The sequence below is a fragment of the Podarcis tiliguerta genome, assembly GCF_965153285.1.
Source record: "Podarcis tiliguerta genome assembly, chromosome: 1".
Lineage (NCBI taxonomy): Eukaryota > Metazoa > Chordata > Lepidosauria > Squamata > Lacertidae > Podarcis > Podarcis tiliguerta.
In genome coordinates, this window is record NC_139534.1 from 60732792 (window position 1) to 60754931 (window position 22140).

At 42.3% G+C, this 22140-nt stretch overlaps 1 protein-coding gene across 11 annotated transcripts in view; it reads left to right on the forward strand.

Moving 5' to 3' along the window:
* Positions 1-22140, forward strand: part of TSPAN4 (tetraspanin 4) — a 503822-nt gene that overhangs the window by 416160 nt on the left and 65522 nt on the right. For all 11 annotated transcript variants that reach the window (XM_083428340.1, XM_083428342.1, XM_083428336.1 and 8 more), the window contains one exon: positions 20736-20927. In XM_083428340.1, coding sequence (XP_083284466.1) covers positions 20736-20927 — 192 coding nt within the window. The remainder of the gene's footprint in view (positions 1-20735; positions 20928-22140) is intronic.

Sequence of the window (22140 nt, forward strand, 5' to 3'; positions counted from 1 at the left end):
GCCAGGAGGCCTTTAGGCTCCTTCAACCATCTTATGGTATTAGTCATGTTTAGAGCTTAGAGGTCATTATCTAATTAATCTTGGGAAAGTCAATTAATTTGACTTAAATCAATGACTTTAATTAATTAATTTGGGAGTATCCAGTGGACATGTGACCAACTGGATCCAAAATAATTAAAATTTGGATAGTGGGCAATATCTGCCCATCACTAGCCAAGTTACACGTGCACAACCTTCCCATCCATCCATGTCTTTTGTAGTACGCGCGCACACACACACACACACACACACACCATTTATCCACCTAACCAAAAACATACAAAAGCTTGCTGTAGTGAACATGTAGACTGCAGCTACCTAGGATGTGTCCGCTGGACATTTAGAGTTATCCACACAGGAAACACACTTGCTCTTTGAGGAAGCCATGAGAGAGAAATCCCACTGTGTTTAGGAAGAGTACGTTGTGCTGGGTCCACAGAAAGTTACAGCCACGCAGATACTTGATGTTCAGAACCCCTGTGTACATTTGAAAGTTTGGGGAGGAAATGGAGCATCTGCAGAGCTGGGTTTATTGCTTTATATGAGCATGTCAGCACAATCAGCACAGGGAGATGCACTGTACCGTTCCCGATGGAGGTGAGCCATCGCTCACCGTTTCCAAGCCATCAAGCATTTTCTTCCTTTTATCGTCTGCTGTGTTGAGAATGTCTGCCAGCAGTTGGGTAGCCTTTACCCAGGGTCAGCACGTTTTTTATTTCTTTCTGGTAGACCCAGACAAAGTATTGAAATGGTTTTGCTCCACCGGGGACTCTTCAAGTCATCTGAAGGTGAGCTATTAGAAGGAAATCAGAGTGCTAACCGCCTTCTATCCCCTTTGCTGTGTTTCACCTGTTAAATAGTTAATGTGATAGGAATGAAGCTCTCTAAAGGTCCCCCCCTCCCAGTATAGTCTTACTCCAGGCACTTACTGTTCACATTCATTGAGCATTAGGTTCTTAAGGGGTCATTAATTAGAAACAGTTTCTTTATGGCGAAGTTGCAGGTTTTACATTGCCTCAAGGAGCACAAACTGTTGAATGAAGCAGAATACCTGGCTTTTCTCTTCACGGAGCCTGACTTCCCATTCCTGTTGTTAGTGATGGAGAAGGGAGCCCTGCAGCTTCTCTCACGGATTCTCCTCTGACAGTGGGGGACTTTGGTCTTTCAAATTTCAGCAGTATGATGCTAAAATTTGGTGCCCTCTGTCTCTGCCCTAAAACTGCCTCTGCCTCTGAGTTCTGAACAACCCAGAAAGGATTCCGCAGGCAACTGGGGTCATGCATTCACAGCTGCAATAGCAGCACAGTGAGGGGTTGCTTGATGTATCATAAAAACCCTGCTGGATCAGGCCAAAGGCCGGCCTGGTGCAACATTCTCTTCTCCCAGTGCCCAACTAGATGTCCATGAGAAGCATTCAAGCAGGATAAGAGTGCACAGCATTCTCATTGCCTGTGGTTTCCAGCAACTGGTATGCAGAGGTGTATGGACTCAGACAGTGGAGAGAGGACATAGCTTTCATGGCTGGTAGCCTGTTGCTACAGCATAGGCAGCCAATGCAAGGTAAAGGCCTGGCATGCCTAAATATATTTTGCACAGTGAGGATACCACTAGCCTCACACCAGAGCCCCAGAACACAAATGGTAAAGCCATTTCTGTCCTCGATTCATTCCCTTTTGTTCGTTCAATTCTTCAGTTAGTTAAAATTTTGCCTGTCTATCTTGCATGTAATTGGTTATTAAAATGAAACAGAGCTAGTAGTAGCGGCAGACAGTGATAACGGTGGTGGTAGCTTATAATGTGGGTGCTCCCCTCATGTAATCTCTCCCATTTTTGTAGGAGAGGTCATGTGGAGTGGTGTCTTAGTGTGAGTGTGCACCAAAGTACAATAGAGTGGATTACCTGGTTCATACCTTGATACTTTGCTGTGGCAAGCACTGCTTCATGCAGGGGATTACGGGTGTTTGAACCATGGCTTAACTCACCCGCACATTTCCCATGCTTGCTGTATGGGCAGTTAATTGCAGCAGTGAACAAATTAGAGGTAGCAAGCTTATTACTGGAACATTGCAGCTTTGAAAAGCAAGTACTAGCGCTTTAGAGGGCTGTGTTATTTCCAGGTGTGCTGTGTAAATAATATAGCTTCGTGACATATTCTTATGCTGTGATAACTGACAGCAGTGACTACACAGAAATTTTATATATGAAGAGCCATGACGGCTGTTCAGTGTTGTGAGCTTGGAAATAAGTTTATTTAATTTATAAAGACATACTTATTTAATGGTGCTTTATTGAAGAATGAATTATTCTGAAGAAACCCTGAAAAGTCTATATAATATTTATTTCTCCTAGGTTGCTCTTTCCATCAGGGAAACACCACTTCATTTTAGACAAAGATCACCCTACAGTATTGAAAATCTGCCGAAATCCCTCTTTCCTTCCATCTTTTCCCCCTCCTCAGACAGCAAGGGAGAGTATGTAAATAAAGCTGGCAAACATAAAATTGCAATAAAGTACAGCCGCTCCATGAATTTATAACATGAGGGGGTAAAGTAATAAAAAGCTATAAATTTAGTGTCAGTCAGCCTCCTTTATCAATCTGTGTAAACAGTGTGTACATGAGGCAGTGGAAGAATAGGATTAAAGCGTCATGTCTATATACTCCATGGGCAGTTTGCCAAGGTTTCCTGTCATACGTACATCTAATGCAACTGCATAAAAGATTTACTGGCACATTCAGAAGGAAAAATAGCCAAGTCCTGTTACATGTGGGAGCCCTGGACAGATATAATTGGACCCCATGGTGATCTTTGGCCAACTTCTGAGCATGCTCCAGAGACTCTTTGTGACTGTGGCGATGCAGGAGACACCAAAAGTTGGCAGATGTTTCCAAAAGCAAAGAAAAGATTATTCAGTGTTCTTCAACCTCGTGATCCTGCAAGTGTGTTGCTTCCTTAGGCAATGAATTTCAGAACAATGGGAAAGAAAACTGATGCATTAGAAAGAACAGAGCACACCCACAAACTCAATTTTGTGTTTCAGTAATCTATAGCTGAGGATAACCAATGAGGCCTAGAGAGCAGAGTGATAAATTTGGACTACTTAGGCTGAGGTTAAAATCCCTGCTTTTCTGTGCAGTTCAGTAGGTATCCTAGAGTATGTCACACTCTACCTAACCTGGCTTCCTTTGAAGGTAGTATGAGAACTCCTCCATATATGCTGTCCGAGCTTCTTGAAGGGTAGGGTGCAAAACGTGACAAATAAGATGGCTACATAATAATGGCATTTGCTCACATACAGCAAAGGAATTATTGGTCATTTCCCTTTTTCTTAAACCTTGGAAAATTAAAAAGCAACTTGAAACTTATTTTGAACTTCTCTTAGCTTTATAGTGAATTTCAAAGCAATCAGATGATGTCTTTACTTTGTGAAATGTCACTACTTGTTATTACAGTGTGATTATTGTTCATAAGCCTGCTATTGATCAAGTCAATCAATGCCCCATGCTGCCAGGGTCCCTCTTGCCACAAGCTGCATGTTGTTTGAAGTGTATGTGCTATAGCTATTTCTCGATAAAGAGCAAGTTTGTCATCTTACAAACTGAAGATGCAGAAAGTGGCTGCAATCAGCACCTTTATTTTATGGAGATTATTAATATTATTCATGCTTGAGGGCACATGAGCATTTCATATCTCAGCATCCTAAGCATCTGCATTAATCCAGAAAGCGTGTTTCTGTGTTTGTAGTGGAATGCATACCATTTAATGCTTGAAAAGTCAGTTAAAACATAATCCTTTGCTTTGATGAGGAATTCTGAGAGAGATGGTTGCGGACCAGATCCAGGCACTCTTGGAGAAAAGTGTGTTTTGTGTTTTCTTTATGTTATGAACTGCCCTGTGATCTTCGGGTGAAGGGTATACAAATTTAATAAATAATAATAGTAATAGTAATTTGGGGTAGAAAACGTTGTTGCTTGTTCCTACCAGTAGCTAATCATTTTTTTCTTCCAACATATCCAATCATCTAAAGGGGTTAGATGTACTCTTCTAGAGGGTGTACTCTACTTAAAGAAATAGTAAGAAGACAGGAAGGCAGCCAACACTTAGTATTATTTCCTTCAGATTAGTTTTCCATGGAGCTGTTTTGTGGTAAAACACAGAATCCAATATGGGCTGTTATGAGTCTTTGGCTTCAGTTTGTGAATTATTAGATAAACACTTCAGTATCATTTCATGGCATATTGGGTATCATTCAAGTAAGTCTTCATAGTACCTCCCAAAATATGATATGTTATGCTAGAGCCAGAGAACAAATGGTCTGTGTGTGTGTGTGTGTGTGTGTGTGTGTGTGTGTCCCTGTGGCACTGGTTTATTTCTGCATACACATGCCTCTGGCAGGGATTAAAGATATCAGATTGGTTGCATGTCAGGCAGGAGATTGGTTGCATGTCAGGCAGGAGATGGGGGAACCCCAGTTATTACTCAGCCAGAACTATATTATCTTGAAATACATGCAAACCATTATAAGGAGTAGGGACGCGGGTGGCGCTGTGGGTTAAAGCCTCAGCACCTAGGACTTGCCGATCGAAAGGTCGACGGTTCGAATCCCCGCGGCGGGGTGCGCTCCCGTCGTTCGGTCCCAGCGCCTGCCAACCTAGCAGTTTGAAAGCACCCCCGGGTCCAAGTAGATAAATAGGGACCGCTTACCAGCGGGAAGGTAAACGGCATTCCGTGTGCTGCGCTGGCTCGCCAGATGCGGCTTTGTCACGCTGGCCACGTGACCCGGAAGTGTCTCCGGACAGCGCTGGCCCCCGGCCTCTTAAGTGAGATGGGCGCACAACCCTAGAGTCTGTCAAGACTGGCCCGTACGGGCAGGGGTACCTTTACCTTTACCTATTATAAGGAGTGTAAGCAGTAATGAGTACAGAATTCACATTTGAAAGTGGAGGCACTTCAGTTCAATTCAGCATGTAGACTGATGGCACTGTATAAATGGCTTGGATCCTAAGTTTCAGCTTCATTGAGAAGTAGGATCTAAACAAATAATAACTCTTCTGTTCCTGAATAGTATGTATTAAACATGCTAGCACTCAGATCACACCTGGAGTACGGTATCCAGTTCTGGGCAACACAGTTTAAGAAAGACATTGACAAGCTAGAATGTGTGCAGAGGAGTGCAGCTAATACGATAGCTAGAGGAATATCACATGGAAGATGAAGCAAGCTTGTTTCCCTCCTGCTCTGGAGGCTAGGACTCAAACCAGTGTAATCAAGTTACAAAAAAGGAGGTTCAGACTAAACATCAGGAAGAACTTTCTGGCTGTAAGAGCTGTTCAACAGTGGAACGGATTCCCATGAGATGTGGTGGACTCTCCTTCCTTGGAGGTTTTTTGAACAGAGGTTAGATGATCATTTGCCATGTATGATCTGGTTGAGATTCCTGCATTGCTGGGGGTTGAACTAGGTGACCCTGCCTTGAGGGTCCTTTCCTACTCTACCATTCTATGATGCATCTTCCTGATCCCTGGTTCACTATCTACTTTGTAGTGTTGTGAGGCTGTCTGGACTTGCATACTTAATACCATACACTGCTGCCAGGCAATCTACTAAACTTTATTCTAGTTTAGCAGTTCAGATAATACCTTGCTAAATTTTGGAACCCAACTTGCAAGCATAGTGGATCTTATAACTTTCTTTTAACCTTTAGATGTTCAAGTGGCATAAATTAAGCTTAAAACATGAACTAGTCTGATAGAGAAGTAAAGTTGCTCTTGAAAGCCATCTGCATGCTATTAAATAGAAAATTAAGAGCAGCGATACATCTTCTGTCAAAGTCTATATTTCAGCACCAAGGACAGCAGTCCAGAATCCTGCCTTGCAAGCAAGTCTTTCATTCAGATATATGTGACTTATTTGGGGGATATTTAAATTTGCAAGAAAGCTCTTTATAAGTCCTGCATTATTATACTACCAGAGATCCTTGTGAACTAACACCATCCTTTAAAAGTCAACTCAGAATGACTAAATTAATTCTCAAAGTTCATATAGGGCTATAAGCTACTATAGGCTTATCTTCCTGATGATTTGGTTGTTTGTGTGTTTCACAGTGGCATTTTCTTCCTTTTATGTAATAATTTATTTCAACATTTTAAAGTGTTATCTTTACTGCCAGGCTACTCTGTGATTTGCACATTATCAGATTTTATAAGTAGTTCAGCAGGCTGATTTGTATGCTACACAACTACTTACGTGTTCTACCAGAACTGCCTTGGAAAACATCAAATAATTCTGTGTATAGGGATTTTGATCACTTCAGTCACCTGTAGTTTCATTATTTAAAACCTATCCCTTATTATAAGCCACATTTCAATACATTTGTCAGGGGATATGGCCAATTTCTTTTTTTTTTATATTTGAAGACTTATTATTATCCAGTGGGTGGTCTGAGGGCCAGAAGTGTATTTTTCTGTGCAAAGTGATCTTACTTAATAAAGCTGCAGTCTCTTGGCATTAAGAGCATCCCAGTTATGGGGCACAGGTACAACTGGTGCATTTCATTAAAAAACAAAATACAGAAAGGGAGGTAACATTAAAATGTGGATTATCTCCATCTCTTAGAACAGGAAAAGATTGTTTCCAATTTTTTATGAATGAAACTATGGACAAACTTTCCCACACCTTGTTAGGGTCATCAGGGACTATATACAATTGCTTTAAGAGCCAGTTCTGGCCAGTGGGCTACAAATTAGCAATCTCTCTTTTGAGCTAAGATGTCCCAGCATCATTGATTTGCTTTCTACCCCTTGGGGCTTGTATAAGGAATAAGAGCTCCAGGGTACTGCCTGCTTATGACCTCCCATTTTTGGTTGCCATTTCAAGATATTGAACTTGATCAGTTTGATTTCAGAGCTCATAAATCCAACCTTCCCTTTGATTGTGTTGATTTCATTATGGTCATTCCCAGCTGCATTTTTGAAATACCATTTTGAGAGCAGATGACTCAGTTTTAACGTTTTGAAGTTTGCATTGTTTAAAACTGGAACCTGAAGTGAATTGATAATTTCCGCCTGCGCCCTATCACATGCACACACTTTATATTCCTCTCCCTTTTTGTCTTACATATGTATTCATTGTACATTTTCTGTTGAAACTCATCTCCTGTTCTGCTCAAATTCCCTGCTTCATTTTGATTAAAATTTGAGAATATGCAAGTTTAGATGCTGTGACCTTGTTAATCATCACCGTCAGAGTATTCTATTCCAGAGGGGTGGCTATGTTAGTTTGTTCCAGGAAAAACTTCCAAGAGTCTCATGAAACTTAAAGGCTAACAATTTTTTTGTGGAACTGTTTTTGTGGTCTGGAGATTCACTGCATGACTGTAGCTACTGAAGAGGCATCTATTCCACAAAACCTTGTTAGAGCTTCTGTGGTTTTTAACCCTTTCTCTTCTGTGCTAGTACCATTGATAACTATCTTCCCCTGTTAAAAAGGTAATTGGTTTAATCTAAATATGATGGTATGACACAGTATAGGGAATGGGGCTCATTTACAATGGTGACAGATATGGCAGATATTATGAGGATATGAAAGTGCCTTATACTGAGATTCTGTTAAACACAAATTGAACCTGAGATATCCTGCATGCAACGCTTATGTTCTACTGCTTAGCTGCACCCCTTCCCTGTTGTTCATACAGTACTGAAGCAATAGGGATTTTGCTTATTTTTTTTCTTGGAGAACCTACAGATAGTACTTCATGAGCGCTCTACCATGTTTCACGGATAACATGAGTAGACCACTCGTGTAAGCTCTTAACTACCCAAATGAGCCAATTCTGATGTATGAATCAGCCAAAACATCTGTAGCAATATGACCTTGACCTCTGTCTACAAAACCAGGCAGCAAAGGACTTGGAACCCACAAATATTAACTTGACCTTCTACCCAGCCTCTACTTTGGCTTCCACTGGCCCCTTCCCCTCATCTGTATTCTCAGTCATGCACAGTGGGGTTGTGGGAAATGCAGAAATCTGCCTCATTTGTACTGGTGTCTAGAAAGGCAAGAAATGGTGGGAGAGACTTCGCCTTACTTATCCAAATCTCATTGCACCTGTCTTCCAAGCTCTCTGTACTTGTTCAAAGAAGAAGTAAGTTTTGCTTCTCATTTGCATTGCAGTTTGGAGAAAGCAAAAAAGGCAGTTTATATTCTCAAAACATTACTGCAAATGAGATAAGACATCCCCAACACACATACACTTTCCTCACTGGTGCAGGCAGGGCTTGAAAGAGAAGCATGAATTTTTCTTTATCTGCACTGCAGTATGGGTAAGGAAGGGGGGGGGACCAGCCAGAGAGAGACATTTTTTCTTATCTCATCCAAATGGCAGCGCAAGTGAGAACTCGGAGGAGTGTATTTAGGCTCTTGGGCATCCTTCTTGCCAAAGTTTCAGGAATGCCCACCTGTGGTAAGCAGGTGGGTGGATTTTGTGAGTTCCTGATCAAAGCACATGGAAACTACAGTGGTGCCTCGCAAGACGAAAAGAATCCGTTCCGCGAGTCTTTTCGTCTTGTGGTTTTTTCGTCTTGCGAAGCAAGCCCATTAGCGGATTAGCGCTATTAGCGCTATTGGCAGTTTAAGGGCTATTAACGCCTATTAAAGGCTTAAGGGAGTAGCGGTTTAGCTGCTAAAATGCTTTTAGCAGCTTAGTGCTTCAGAAAAAGGGGTTTTGGAGCGGAAAAAAATCCTCAAAAATTTTCGTCAATTTTCGTCTTGCGAAGCAAGCCCATAGGGATATTCGTCTTGGGAAGCGCCTCTGCAAACAGAAAACCCTTTCGTCTTGCGGGTTTTCCGTCTTGCGAGGCATTCGTCTTGCGGGGCACCACTGTATTATTGTGCTATTTTGCAAACTATTTAAAAAGTGGCAGGGAAAAAAGACCACGGCAAAAACCTATTGGAAATGGTCTTCTTATAAAAGATACTATGTGAAGGTTTATGGACACCAAAACATTATTTGTATTGGCAAACAGAATAAAGTTCGAAGCTGTAGCAGATGGCACTGCCGAATTATACATTGGCATCTGGAAAGTTGGGCAAGGCAATGGCTTTGCAGCAGGTCCATTGCACTGCGCTGTTTCTAGCACCCTGTAAACTGCACATTGGCAAGTATTGTGAGCCAAAGCTCAAACCAGGAACAAAGCCCAAGGCAAAGCTACATATATTGGAGTTCTGGCTACATATATTGGATTTCTCTCATGAATCGCTGTTTGCAGCTCAATACAATGAGATCTTTATACAGCAATCTGACATGATTCCAGTTTTCCAAGACTGATGAGGAGACAGAGAAGCAAGTTAGGCAGTATCAGAACTTGTACTTGTCTGAATACTAGTTACTGAGAAAGTGGGGAGAATGCAGTTGCTCTCAGGTCCTGCTTGTGGGTTTCTTGTAGACATCTGGTTGTCCCCTGTGAGAAAAGAATGCTGGACTAGATGGACCTTTGGCTTGATCTAGTAGAGCTGTTCTTAGGTCAGGCAGGCAGACAGACAGGGTTTCCATGGAATAGGGAGGGGTGAAGACAACAGCAAATAAGCTACTTGAAGACATAAGACATCTGCATTGGGTCCCAGTACGTTTCCAAGCACAATTCAAAGTGTTGGTGCTGACCTTTAAAGCTCTAAACGGCCTTGGTCCTGTATACCTGAAGGAGCGTCTCCACCCCCATCGTTCAGCCCGGACACTGAGATCCAGCGCTGAGGGCCTTCTGGCAGTTCTCTCATTGCGAGAAGCAAAGCTACAGGGAACCAGGCAGAGGGCCTTCTCGGTAGTGGTGCCTGCCCTGTGGAATGCCCTCCCAGCAGATGTCAAGGCAATAAACAACTATTTTACTTTTAAAAGACAACTGAAGGCAGCCCTCTTTAGGGAATTTTTAAATGTCTGATGCTGTACTGTTTTTAATATTCAGTTGGAAGCCGCCCAGAGTGGCTGGGGAAACCCAGCCAGATGGGCGGGGTATAAATAATAAATGATGATGATGATGATGATGTTATTATTATAAAACAATAGTTCCACCAACTGAAATGACATGAACTTCTGCACATAATTTTCCTGAAGGCTTGCTAAATAGTGCCAGATATACTCAAATATAGCATTGGGCACAATATGGCACCCTACAGCACAACTACCAGGGAGGCAAAAGACAAACACCCAATGCTATTCTCTGAAACTGACCCTGGAGGCAAGAACAGAACCACTCTAAAACAGTGCCTCCAATACCCATCCCACTAAGTCAGCTCAGAAGGATGCCATGATCAATAGTATCAAAAGCCCAAACTAGGTCTGCCCTTTTCCTGATAAGTGTCATCCATCAGGGCAACAAAGGGCAATTCAGTCACGTAACCAGGCCAAAACCCAGATTGAAATGAGTCAAGATAATGTTTTGTCTGCGAGTAGTTGCAATTGTTGCGCCATAAGCCGGGACCACTCCCTTCTGCAAGAATGTGTTGACCACACTCTGGATCTACTTGGCAGGCTGTAATAAGCCAAGAGGGGCAAGGGTTGAGGAGACACGTTGATGTCTGCATTGTCACAAGGACCTTGCCCACATCATCAGCTGTATAAACTAAAACTGAAGCAAGGAAGTTGCAGCAGATGCTGCACTGAACACCTCAATTCTTCACTGATGGAAGCAAGCATGACCGAAATGTGGGTGTGCTTGGGTTTTGCAGAGAGGTTGGTATGTTTTTATGCACAATTCCAATTTATGTGCTGGTTTTGATGCTCAGAAAACCAATCTGCATCAGCACTGCAGATTGTAGTTTTTTGTTTCAAGCTAATTTTTCAAGCAGATAACAAGGATGTGAGATGGCAGGCTAAACAATTAGTTTCAGAGAGCTTTTAATTTTTAATCACCACACACTGTTTATCATCTTCAGAGCTGCAAGGAGTGGCAGCTGTAATTCTCTGTGATTTACTCCGTCCCATACATCTGAAACTCATTCTATTCCTCAGGGTTGTAGCAAATCTTGATGCAATGGGACAAAGGAGAAATAAATGACACTGGGACAAAATGAAGGAGTGTGAAAAGGAAAATACAGCGAGCAATAGATTTTGTTGTAAACTAACGCCATGAGACCCGTCACAGAGAAGCAGCTGTTGTGTGATGTGTTATTACTTACGGCCGTGCAGCCTACGTGCCAGGCTGACTTGCCATGAGTTTGGAAGGGAGGTTGAATGTGGCTTGGAAGCAAAGCAAGCAGGAGGAAAAGCACAGTTGGTGGGGGAACAGATCATCTTGTTCCACTTTGGCACAGCACACCATAGCAGCTTGCAAACAACTTCTGCAAAGTTCGAGGAACACTTCCCACTATATGTGTGTGCATTTGCTTAATTAATTAAAATATTTGAAAGCCGTCTTCCCCACTCCTCAAGGCAGTTTACAACAAAATGGTAAAGCACTCCATTCAACATATACAAAATACATTTAGAAACAAAAAAGTGGAGCAGTGCTGACTTTAAAAGTTTTCAACAACACAGCCTCCAAAAAGCTTGCCATCCTTCTGTCCAAATAGATGGATGTCACAAAAACTGAGATGGGAGGAACATAAAAATGGCTTCTGGGCAAGGTCATTCCACTGTGTTGGGGCAACCAGAGAAATGGCTCATCTCCTTGCAGCTGATGTTCTGACTTCCTGAAATGAAAGAACTTTGAATGTATCTGATTATTAGCAGGTGAACGGCCTCAGAAACTCATGAAGGTCAAAGCCAAGTGGAAAGGTCCATAGTTCAGTGGCAGAGCATCTGTTTTGCGTTCAGAAGGTTCCAGGTTCAACCTCCAGCATCTCTTGTTAGGGCTACGAATGTTCCCTGGATGAAACCCTAGAAAACCAGTGCTGGTCAGTGTGAAGACAGAACTGAGCTAGATGGTCCAATGGTCTGGCTCTTATGTTCCTAGATGTGTCATAGGTCAAGTAAAAAGTAGTAGACAGTTCCACTTTAGTGTGCACTATAGTACCTATGAAACTTGCCTGTCAAACATCTATGGGCTATCTCTACCTCTCAACAGCTGAGCTATTGATGTGAGGGCAGCAGTACAATGCCGGGGTACCAGGAAATAATGTAGGTTTTAGGAATGCCCCCCTCCCAGCTTTGGAACTGAGGTTCCTTGACACCATTTGAGCTTCCCCTTTTTCTTTAGTTCATCTCTCAGCAGACATTGTAAAAGGAGGCAGGAAGTGGCTGCTGGAAGGCTGTGTAGCAGCTCTTACTTAGAACCGCTTATGGACTGGAATTTTCTCTGCCTTGCTGTGACCAGTCTCTCCTTGAATTCTGCCTGGCGTGTTTGCCCGTGCCTGCTTATGGGTCCTTCAGTTTTCCTTCAGAGGTACCTAATCTCCCAATGTCCCAGGTTGCCCTTCTGGGAAATAGTCAAGCCTGTGGACCCTCCCGCTCCTGTTTTGGAAGATTCTTGCCCCTTGGGCCACTTGAACTTGGCTATCATACAAAGTCAGATCTGTACTCCAGAACCCTCTCTCCTCAGCTGCTGCCTTGTCAATGTCTCAATTGTCCAGAGCAGCGAAAGGAAATATTTGGCCCTCCGCATGTTGCTGCACTTCAGCTACCAACATCCCTGACCATTGGCAAAAGCTGGCTTAAGCTAATGGGAATTGGAGACCAGCAACCTTTGTAGGGTCTCAAGCTCCCCACTTCTGGACCAGAGGCAACGTTTACCAAGGTGTGGGGACTATATATTTTCTGTACAGCAGTACATGTCAAACTTGATTTGTGACACCATTGCCTCCCCCTGCACAAACTGATTATTCCTTCATCTTGCATCCTTCAGCATGTTTTAGAGCAACAGGCGTCTGTTACCAGTTTTGTGTGAATCTCAAGTAGCAAGAACATGGAGCCCATTACTTAGAAGTCCTTGGCTTTAGGTCTACTTCTGCTGTCAAACTTCAGTGTTAACACATAAGGTGACGAGCTTCTTGTCCTTGATGCCTATGAAATTAGACAAGCTTGAATAAGATCCTTATTGCCACTTAAAAAACAATCTGGTTTAGCTATCTAATCCATCTAAGGGGGGGAGTGTGTGCAAAAACCTCGCCATCTTAGCTAATGGCAGGATTTAACTGTTGTGTCTTAAGGGGATTTGTTCTTTCTCTGGATTTCAGCTTGGTGAGATGAGCGAGAGGAGCCGTTTTATTAATTTGTCCCTGTCCCTGCACATTCCCGCCTCCGAGAACAAGGACGTGCCATAGCTGTCAACTTTCCCCTTTTCTTGCAAGGAATCCTATTCGGAATAAGGGGGAAACATTGACAGCTATGGGGCCCGCCCATTCACAAAATTGTGCTGGTACTGGGAGGGGCCAGTTTCCAAACACTCATTTCATGGGAGCTAAGACTAAAATACAATGAATACCCCCCCCCAAAAAAAATAAACCGAGTACAAGACAGAGGTGGGGTCTGAGCCCCCAAACCACTTTATTGAATTCACATTGCTAGGAAGATCCTGGCACACAAAAACCTCACAGCCAATGGTAGCCCCCCTTACAGTAAGTTTTCAGGGCCAAAGAGAAGAAGAGTTTTGCTTGATCAGACACATCCAGTCCAGCAACCTGTTCTTAAGAATAGCCAGACAGGTACCTCTGGAAAACCCGTAAGCAGGACATAAAGGCCTTGTTGTATACTCCCAGTATTTGGTATTCTCAGGTATACATACTCTGATTGTGGAGGTTCCATTTTGCTATAATTGCAAATAACCTTCCATGTACATGTCCTCTATGGATTTCTCTGATCTTTTAAAAATCCATCTAAGCTAATGGTCCCCCACTGAGTCATGTGGTAATGAATTGTATAAGATAAATATGCATGGTATAAAATAGTAGTTTGTTCTGAACCAACTGCTAGTGAGTTTCACTGAGTTGTCCCTGAGTCATAGGTGGACAGGTAGGAGGCTTGTTGGGCAGGCAGACAGTTGGGGAGGAATTGGACCATGCCATGTTCCCAGTTAAGGTATGAATTGGACTCAGAATAAACTGGGCTGTTTCTGAGATTTGGGGCAGTTTTTCTGAGCCACAGTTCTAAGCATGTTGAGGGGAGCTCTCCCTACTATTAAAAGCAATGTTTGTTTCATGTTTATGCCTTTAAACAATTTGTTCTTCCAAAGTCCTTCTTTGCTTGCCTCCTCATCAATGTGCATTTGTTTTGCCAGCAACTGTTTCTGATTTGGGCAAGATTCCCATTTTTAAAAGGAAGGGTTGACACTGCTTTTAGCGATGTAAAGGCTTCCTTTTAAAAATGGAAATCTTTTCTGGAAGGAATTTAACCTCCTCTAACCCCACCCTCATTTCCTTTTTAGAAGTCTTCTCATTTTATTTTGAACTTGAATTCTCTTTCTGAAACTAAATGCAGCTATGTGAGACTTTTTAGGCAACCTGTGTGTGTGTGTGTGTGTGTGTGTGTGTGTCTTCTTTTCACATGTTATGTCGAGCAGTGCTGTGGTCACTGTTCCAAGCAGAAAACAAGATCTATGTGTTCCAGCCAATGATGAGCCCATGTGACATTCCTTTGCATTCATGTGAGCTTTTGAGGATGCTGGGGATAAATTTAGACCTGGAAGATGTGTGTTCTTCAGGTCAGTGTCCCCATAAGGTACAAGGCCGAGGAAATAGAGCTTGGAGTGCAATAAGCAGAAGATATTGTTCTATTCACTAGGTGATGCTGGAAGACCAAGATCCCTGTATCCAGTCCACAGGTTCCCTTTTGCCAACAGCTATGTTCAGTGTTGCATACATACTTGTATTCAGAGGTGACTCCGCTCTAGCTGAAGTGCTTTTTCTTGTGCCAGGCAGGCCACCTGATTTCCACCAATCCCCTTTACCAATTGCACCCCTCTATTCCATTTCTGCTCCTGCTCCAGATGAAGCTTTTGAGAGGCATAGGGAGGCTGCACTGCATAGGAGGGATTAGTAGAAATCATGCCCTGCCTTGCAGAAACGCTTCTTAGAACCACTAGTGACTTGTTCCACTACACCAGCAATAGGAAACCTGCAAACTTCTGGATGCTTTGGACTCCACCTCCCCTCAAGCCCCAGCCAGCATAGTCAGTGGCCAGGCATGATTGGAGCTGAACTTTAAGAACATCTGGAGGGGCATAGGTTCCCCATCCCTGTCCAATTGTGTGTTCATTTCTGCTCCTGAAGAGGACTCTTACGCACTGTGGACACGCAGAGTCCATGGTAGGGTAGGCCTCATCTTCAGACCTCCAGTTCAAGGTGGTTCTGCTGTTACTGTCACCAGGTCATGGGGAACAGGGCAGGCTAGCAGGAGAAGGTGTTGCTTGCCACGTCTAGCTTTGCCCACGATGTATTATATTCACTATAGCACTAAGGATGACGTTCCGTCAGTGCTGCGCACCCTCTCCCTCTTCTCACCCTACTATTCACCCTCTAAATCTGTTCTGGGGGTCTCCCGACACTCCAGAGCAGATGTAGGGATGGTGCAGGCAGAGGAAAAGGGGGGATTCTGATGCATTAGTGCAAACCCTTACACTAACACAACTATTTAGTTGACTCCCACCCTATATGTACTCTCTAGGGCAGCAGTGGGGGGAACTGTGACCTTCCAGATGTTGCTGGACTCCCAACTGCTGTCAGCTTCAGCCAGCATGGTCAATGGCTAGGGATAATAGGAGTACAGCAACATCTGGAGGGATACAGCTTCCCCAGCCCTGTCCTCAGGGTCTTCAGAAATAACTTGACTTAAAAGCATTGTCATTATAGCCTTCTGCTGAGTTGAAAACACTCAAACCATGCTGTGTTTTTAAGGCACCAAATTGTTCCCATGTCCAGGATATAACAGTTGCAATTTTACGAGGGAAAACATTTAGCTGCCAAAATCATGGACAAAGTGTAACTAACAACATGAACTGAAAACAACCTGGGGCGTAAAGAGGAAGTCTTTTTGATTGTGTGCAGCTTCCCCCTCCTGAAACAAAATAGGCCTTTCAGTATTTTTCTAAGGAGATTTTTGCTCTGTTAAAGTTGACGCTTTAGAAAGAACAGCTCTGACTTTTTTTCTAAAGCTGTCAGCGCATGTTGTGAACCCGAGGAGTTATGGGAACAACAATTTAGAGTTCCTAAACATCAGAAAGGGGCCAACTATTGCTGTTAGAAATCTTTCTTAATGCATCTGAAATAATATTATAGTGTAAAAAGAAAGAGACAATTTTATTTTCCTTGGTGTTAAAATTGTAGTAGAATGTGCTCTCAGAAAATTAACTAGAATTATTCTGAGAGCATAGCATTCTCCAACTAAGCCCTATAAGCAGATGTAAAATACAACTGAATAGAAGAACAGATTCCCCCCCCCCAACTCCCTATGTATAATGCATGACCAGTATTAGCTGGGTTTTTGTGTGTGTGCTGTTGTTGCAAAAAAAGCTTACTTAAAGCTAAATGAGAAGGCACTGCAGTGTGTGTGGATCCTAATCTGATAACAAACCCAGGAGCTGTTGATTAGATGCATTTTCTAGACAATAAAAGCAATAAAGATCACTTAGGGGCACAAATACCGTTAGGATGAACAATGAGGCAATTTCTACCACCATATTATAAAATGTGTGCAGAACTGAAGCACCCAATTGAATTCTTATATTTGAAGTTACTTGGGATTACTCTGTTTACAGTAGTGCAAGATCAATCGAAGCCTGAATAATTTACTTTCTAACTTGCTTAATAACCAAGAATCTCTAAGTCTGCAACCCCCCAGCCCTGCCCCAGTGTTTGTATGTAAGAGGGATGGGTGTGCAAAGCAGTGACTTCATGGTTTACTTAGTGTATAGGTGAAGCAAGTCTGCTTGGAGAGATGTAGCTGAGTTTTGTTATTCCTTGGCTCAGAAAACGACTCTTGGTGACTTGCAATTCTTGTCTTAAAAACAAGGTGAACGTTATGATCTTCAAGTTGTTCTCTGGCTTACCCACTTACCAGCTACCCTCTCCATACATGTGTGCTTTCATCTGCATGATACACAAACTCATAGGAGGGGCAGTAACCAGGGCAGGTGGCGCTGACAACACTGTCTCATAATTCCAGCTGTGCCTATGGGCCCCACAAAAGTTAGCCACCCCAATCTACGAAGTGCAGCAGCATCAATAAAAAAGAGAACACCATACTAAAACATGAAGCAAGGTACCAATCCATCAGCAGAAAAACTGAGTTCTAAGAATTTTTTTTTAAAAAAGGAAAAACTCTGTCAACACCAGCTTACATCTTTTCAAGAAAACAATGTCTTTTCAAAATGAAGGCTCTCCTTCACCTCTTGGCAACTCCAAGGCAGCTCACAATGAAGAAGAGTTGGCTGGCTTACATGAAAGTCCTTCTTGTGTTACCCCTGTTCAGGCTGTCCGGAGAATAAAGATAAGGAAGAGAAGTGGCAGTATATCTGCTGTAATTGGGTAGGAAAGAGGAGGTGTCAAAAATAATTATTCAGTACAAGCATTCAGAACTTGCTGTATTTTAATTCAAGGCGGGATAAATGCTGCCGTCATCAGGAAGCTAGCTGAAGGTGTCATCTTTGATAAACAGGGCCTGCTTCACACATTTCCTGCGAAATCAATATAGGCCTGGTACTTATTTGCTAATATATCATGCCATCTTAGCAGTTCTGTTTTTGTTTTTGTCACTCTTTTGTTTCAGTGATTAGTGTCTCCTTTCACCGTGACAATTTGGGGGCCTTCTGGAAGACAGTAAAGCTATCAAAACCAGCCCCGTTAGTGGTTTGGTTTTTGTTTTATTCCACACAGCAGCAAGCTCTGAAAACTGTCAGGAGTCATTGTTTCATCACTCTTCTGTGAATTGTTTGGCACTGCAAACAAGAAATGGTGGGGAACTAGCGGAAGGTTCGGAGGAGGGCAATACATTAATAACTGAGTACAATTATCCATAAATCGCAGGAGCATGGATGTCAAGGGTAAAAAAATCAAAACAGACAGGCATCAACAAAACTTTTAAAGCACATTTCTGTGTTTGTCTCAAAGTCCCTTGCTGTTTTATTTCTTACCTATGTCCCACCTGACCAGAAACCCCTCTCCTAGTATCCTTTACATGCAGTACCCTCCAAACTATTCACAATAAACATTTTAAGAGTGTACATAAAGAGTAACCAAACTGCATGAAAAGCAGTTGTTTTCATATGGCCCAATAGACCTTAGAAAAGGCTCGGGGATAAATGCTTATGTTTCTTAAAGGCAAGGAGGCTCAGAGGAATCTTTGTATGAACAATTCATTCTACTAAGCAGAGGCCACCACCTCAGCTTGGCAGATCTCACCATCCTCATAGATTTCAAAGTGTACTATCTACTATCAGGCAACTGTACCTTTCTCATTAGTATACAGTTATCAGGGGAAGTGGTAGAGACATACATTAGTGCATAGAATGTGTTTGGCTGCATTTTACCAATAAAAAAATATTTTCCATGATAATGAAACTTTTAGCAACAATCTAGTTATATGTTTCAATCATATACTTAAGACACTAATGGTTAATATAGCATCTCCCAAGCCAAGGAGATAAGTAACTATACAACCTTTAGATTTGAAGGTAGCCCCGTATAGGGGAGTTTTTAAATGTTTTATTATGTTTTTATATACATTGGAAGTTGTCCAGAATGGCTGGGGTACAAATAAACAATTCTTCTTCTTGTTGTTGAACAGGATGGCCCTGTTTTCCGCAGAGAAATGTTGGAGGGTATAAGATGGGAGTATGCTGCTTCAGACAGAATCGTTTGTGTAAATCCTATGTGTGTAATTGTCTGAATAGTCATATGATATGTTCTTGGCTTTCTTTTTTTCCTAACATCTTCTAATTCTAAAGATTTTCTATGACCCTGTCTTTCTTTTTACAACCCACGCCCTTCTTGCAGACATTTAGTTAATATTTTCTTTATTGTTTGAGTGAAAATGGCACATCTGTCTTCCATGCATAGTTTCTCTTTTGGCCTTTTGAGATGGCTAATGTGCAGTTCTAAATCTCAGTTTTGAAAGGCAAGGAACTTAAATGGCATTATTCTTTGTGATTGGTCTCATGCAAAATCCGTTTTATTTTGTTTTTTCTGCTTAATTTTTGGCATTTCTATATGAATCATTGCAAATGTTAGCATTTGCTCACCATTATGAACCATAAATTAATAGACACAAATGTGTAGACTAGATGTGCATACTGACTGAAGGCCAATCCAGACCGGATTTTACTCATCTCGTTTGGCCTTGTGGGTCAGTTGTTTTAAACAAATAACTTGCATGGGGATGAGGGGGATGAGATGAGAGGGATTTAAGTCTTTGCCCCTGCCATGGTTCTAGCTGGAATCATAAACCTCCCCCTACAAACCTGCTGCTCATAGTAGGATGAATACTCTGATCGGTGCCAAGTTAATTCAGTAAAAGAGCTAGTCTAGGAACTGGGATTTCACCTACACTGGATAGGGTAGCATGTCCCTTAAAAACACAGTTTCATAGCTTGGGGGTTACTCCTGAACTCAGTCGTGAACCTGGCTGTCCAGTTGGGCATTGTGTCCAGGAGTGCCTTTGTGCAGGTTAAGTGATATCCCAATTGTGCCCATTCATGGAAGAGGGTAGTTCTGGCCATGGTGACAGATGCCATGGTTACAGCAAGCCTTGCAATGTACTGTATGTGGAGCTACCTTTGATGAGTGTCTGGGAAAAGTCACATTTGCTCTCTGCCCTCATTTTTCTCATCCATGAAACTCTCCCCACAACCAGATCGAGAGCATGAGCCTGTGGTGCCATCTCTTACTTGAAAAGCAGCCTACTTATTTCCTGGTAGGGGAGCTTGCAATGCAAGGTTATCACCAGCCCTATATCTTGCATAAACAGTATATGATTTGGATAATCGTACTGGATTCTGCAGGAGTCTCACAATGGAGGTTCCTTGAAGACACACCTCCTGTTGGAAATGAGATGGGACGGAATCCAGTCCTTGAGCAGTTTTGAGAATATGGCTGTCCTTGGCACACACCTCAGCTGGGAAAGGAATAATAGAGGAAAGATCTGTGCCTTATTTGCCAACAGCAGAGAGCAAGATTGCAGCTGGTTATTGCCTTGAAATTCCAAATATCTGAACTGCCTTCATTATTTTGCGACTCTCTTTTAGTCTCCAGCTACACCAAGACTTCATTAGCTTCTCTCAGTGTGTGCATGTCCTTTAAGCAAAAAATGTCAATTTGAGCAAAAGCACTCTGTCGAAATCCTTGGGCTTAATTTCCAATCCCAGCTGTGTGGCATTCTTTCTTCATGAGACTAGTCCAAATTTCCATATCTGCCTGTGAGAGGGGTGATCACAACACTTCCATACCTCCTGCTCGTTCTTTCTCCCTTGTCTCTTTCATGTGAAGCCTTTAAGGGATCAGAGTCTCTCGCTTACTATGTTCATAAATGTACCCAGCATAACTGTGCATCAGTCCTAATGGATGATACTCTACCAGGCTATGTGCACTGTGTGATTTCGATGAATAGAAATATGCATAACTGTAAAACTAATTACAGCTATATTTTGCGCTTCTTAGATACTGCTATGTCTTCTATTAGCGATAATGAAGGATACTGGTGGTGATGATTATGATAATAGCTTCCTTGGAAGTGCAACTGTCTAATCTTATGTCTCTTTTTGTTTTGTTTTTTTCTCCTAGCTGGGAGGCTGTGGGATCCTTGGAGTTGGCATATGGCTAGCAGTTACCCAAGGGAACTTCGCTACCCTCTCTTCTTCCTTCCCTTCCCTGTCAGCTGCCAATCTGCTGATCATCACAGGGACTTTTGTAATGATCATTGGCTTTGTGGGGTGCATAGGAGCCATCAAAGAAAACAAGTGCCTCCTGCTCAGTGTGAGTATAACATAATGGTGGCTCTGTTGTCTACCTGCATCCTGCTTTGTGGCCTCTGGGTGCTTGTGTTGATATTGAATTGATGCACAGCATTTTCTTAATGTTGGGTACTGTGCATTCTAATTGCACAGTCACCTCAACACCATATGCTGGAAATAGCCAACTGTTTTTGTCTGGGGTAAGACATATGCACCTAGAATGCACCGATTATGAATGGCTTTCAAGATACATATTAAGCAGTTATGGATGATATGGTACATGCCGATGTGCATCTAGGAGAGCCACCTAGCTAACAAAATGGCAACTTAAACCAAGGCTCTTAACCCTTGAGCTAGATAATGAAAAAAATTATAAATTTAGACATTTAAAGATGCAAGTGGGAGCACATCAGTAACATTGTTATTTGTTTATTTCACAAACCATAGCCATCACCAATATAAAGATAAAAATGGCAGTCCTGTAGAGCTGGTTGTCCTGTTTTTAGTTCTTAGCTATGATTTGCTTTTAACTATCAAATATATGAAATACTTTAATAATTTTCCTGGAATGGTCATGGAAGAAAAGAATGTGCAAGTTGAGTCAGGGTTTAAAAGAGTCCTCCCCAGATTCAAACGTAATACAGAGCTGTGGGTTGCTCTTAAAATGGAAGTGGAAGCCTTCAGTCTTCGCCTCTCACATATATATGAGGAGAGAGGATTAGGAGTTTAAGAATTAACATGGCTCATTCTCAGTTGCATTAATCATAGTTTATATAATCATCAGAACTGGGTGGTAGTGTGGCAATAGGTGAAATCAGTGCTTTTTTCTGGGGGGACACGGGTACATATACCCCTAAACATTTTGTGAATCTAACGGGAGAAGAAACTAATTCTTTTTTAAAAAATAGTTTCTTCTCTAGCACGGCGAATCGTCAGTTCCATTGCTACCCCCGATGGCGGCCTCATTTCCTGTCACGGTGTTTCCTGAGTCTCAGACAGAATGAGAGTACCCCTAAACATTTTTTAAGGAAAAAAAGCACTGGGTGAAATAACTCACCAATGTGTAGTTCCCCACACATATCATGTAGTGTTAGAGAGCCAAAATGAGACGGGGTTTCACGAGGGTTCCTTCTGTTTTCTATTGTGCATTTTATGCAATTATGATATTTTGTTCATAATTCATTTTTAAAATCACATGGAGTTTGGGACAAGTACTTTCTCAGTCATAGATTTTG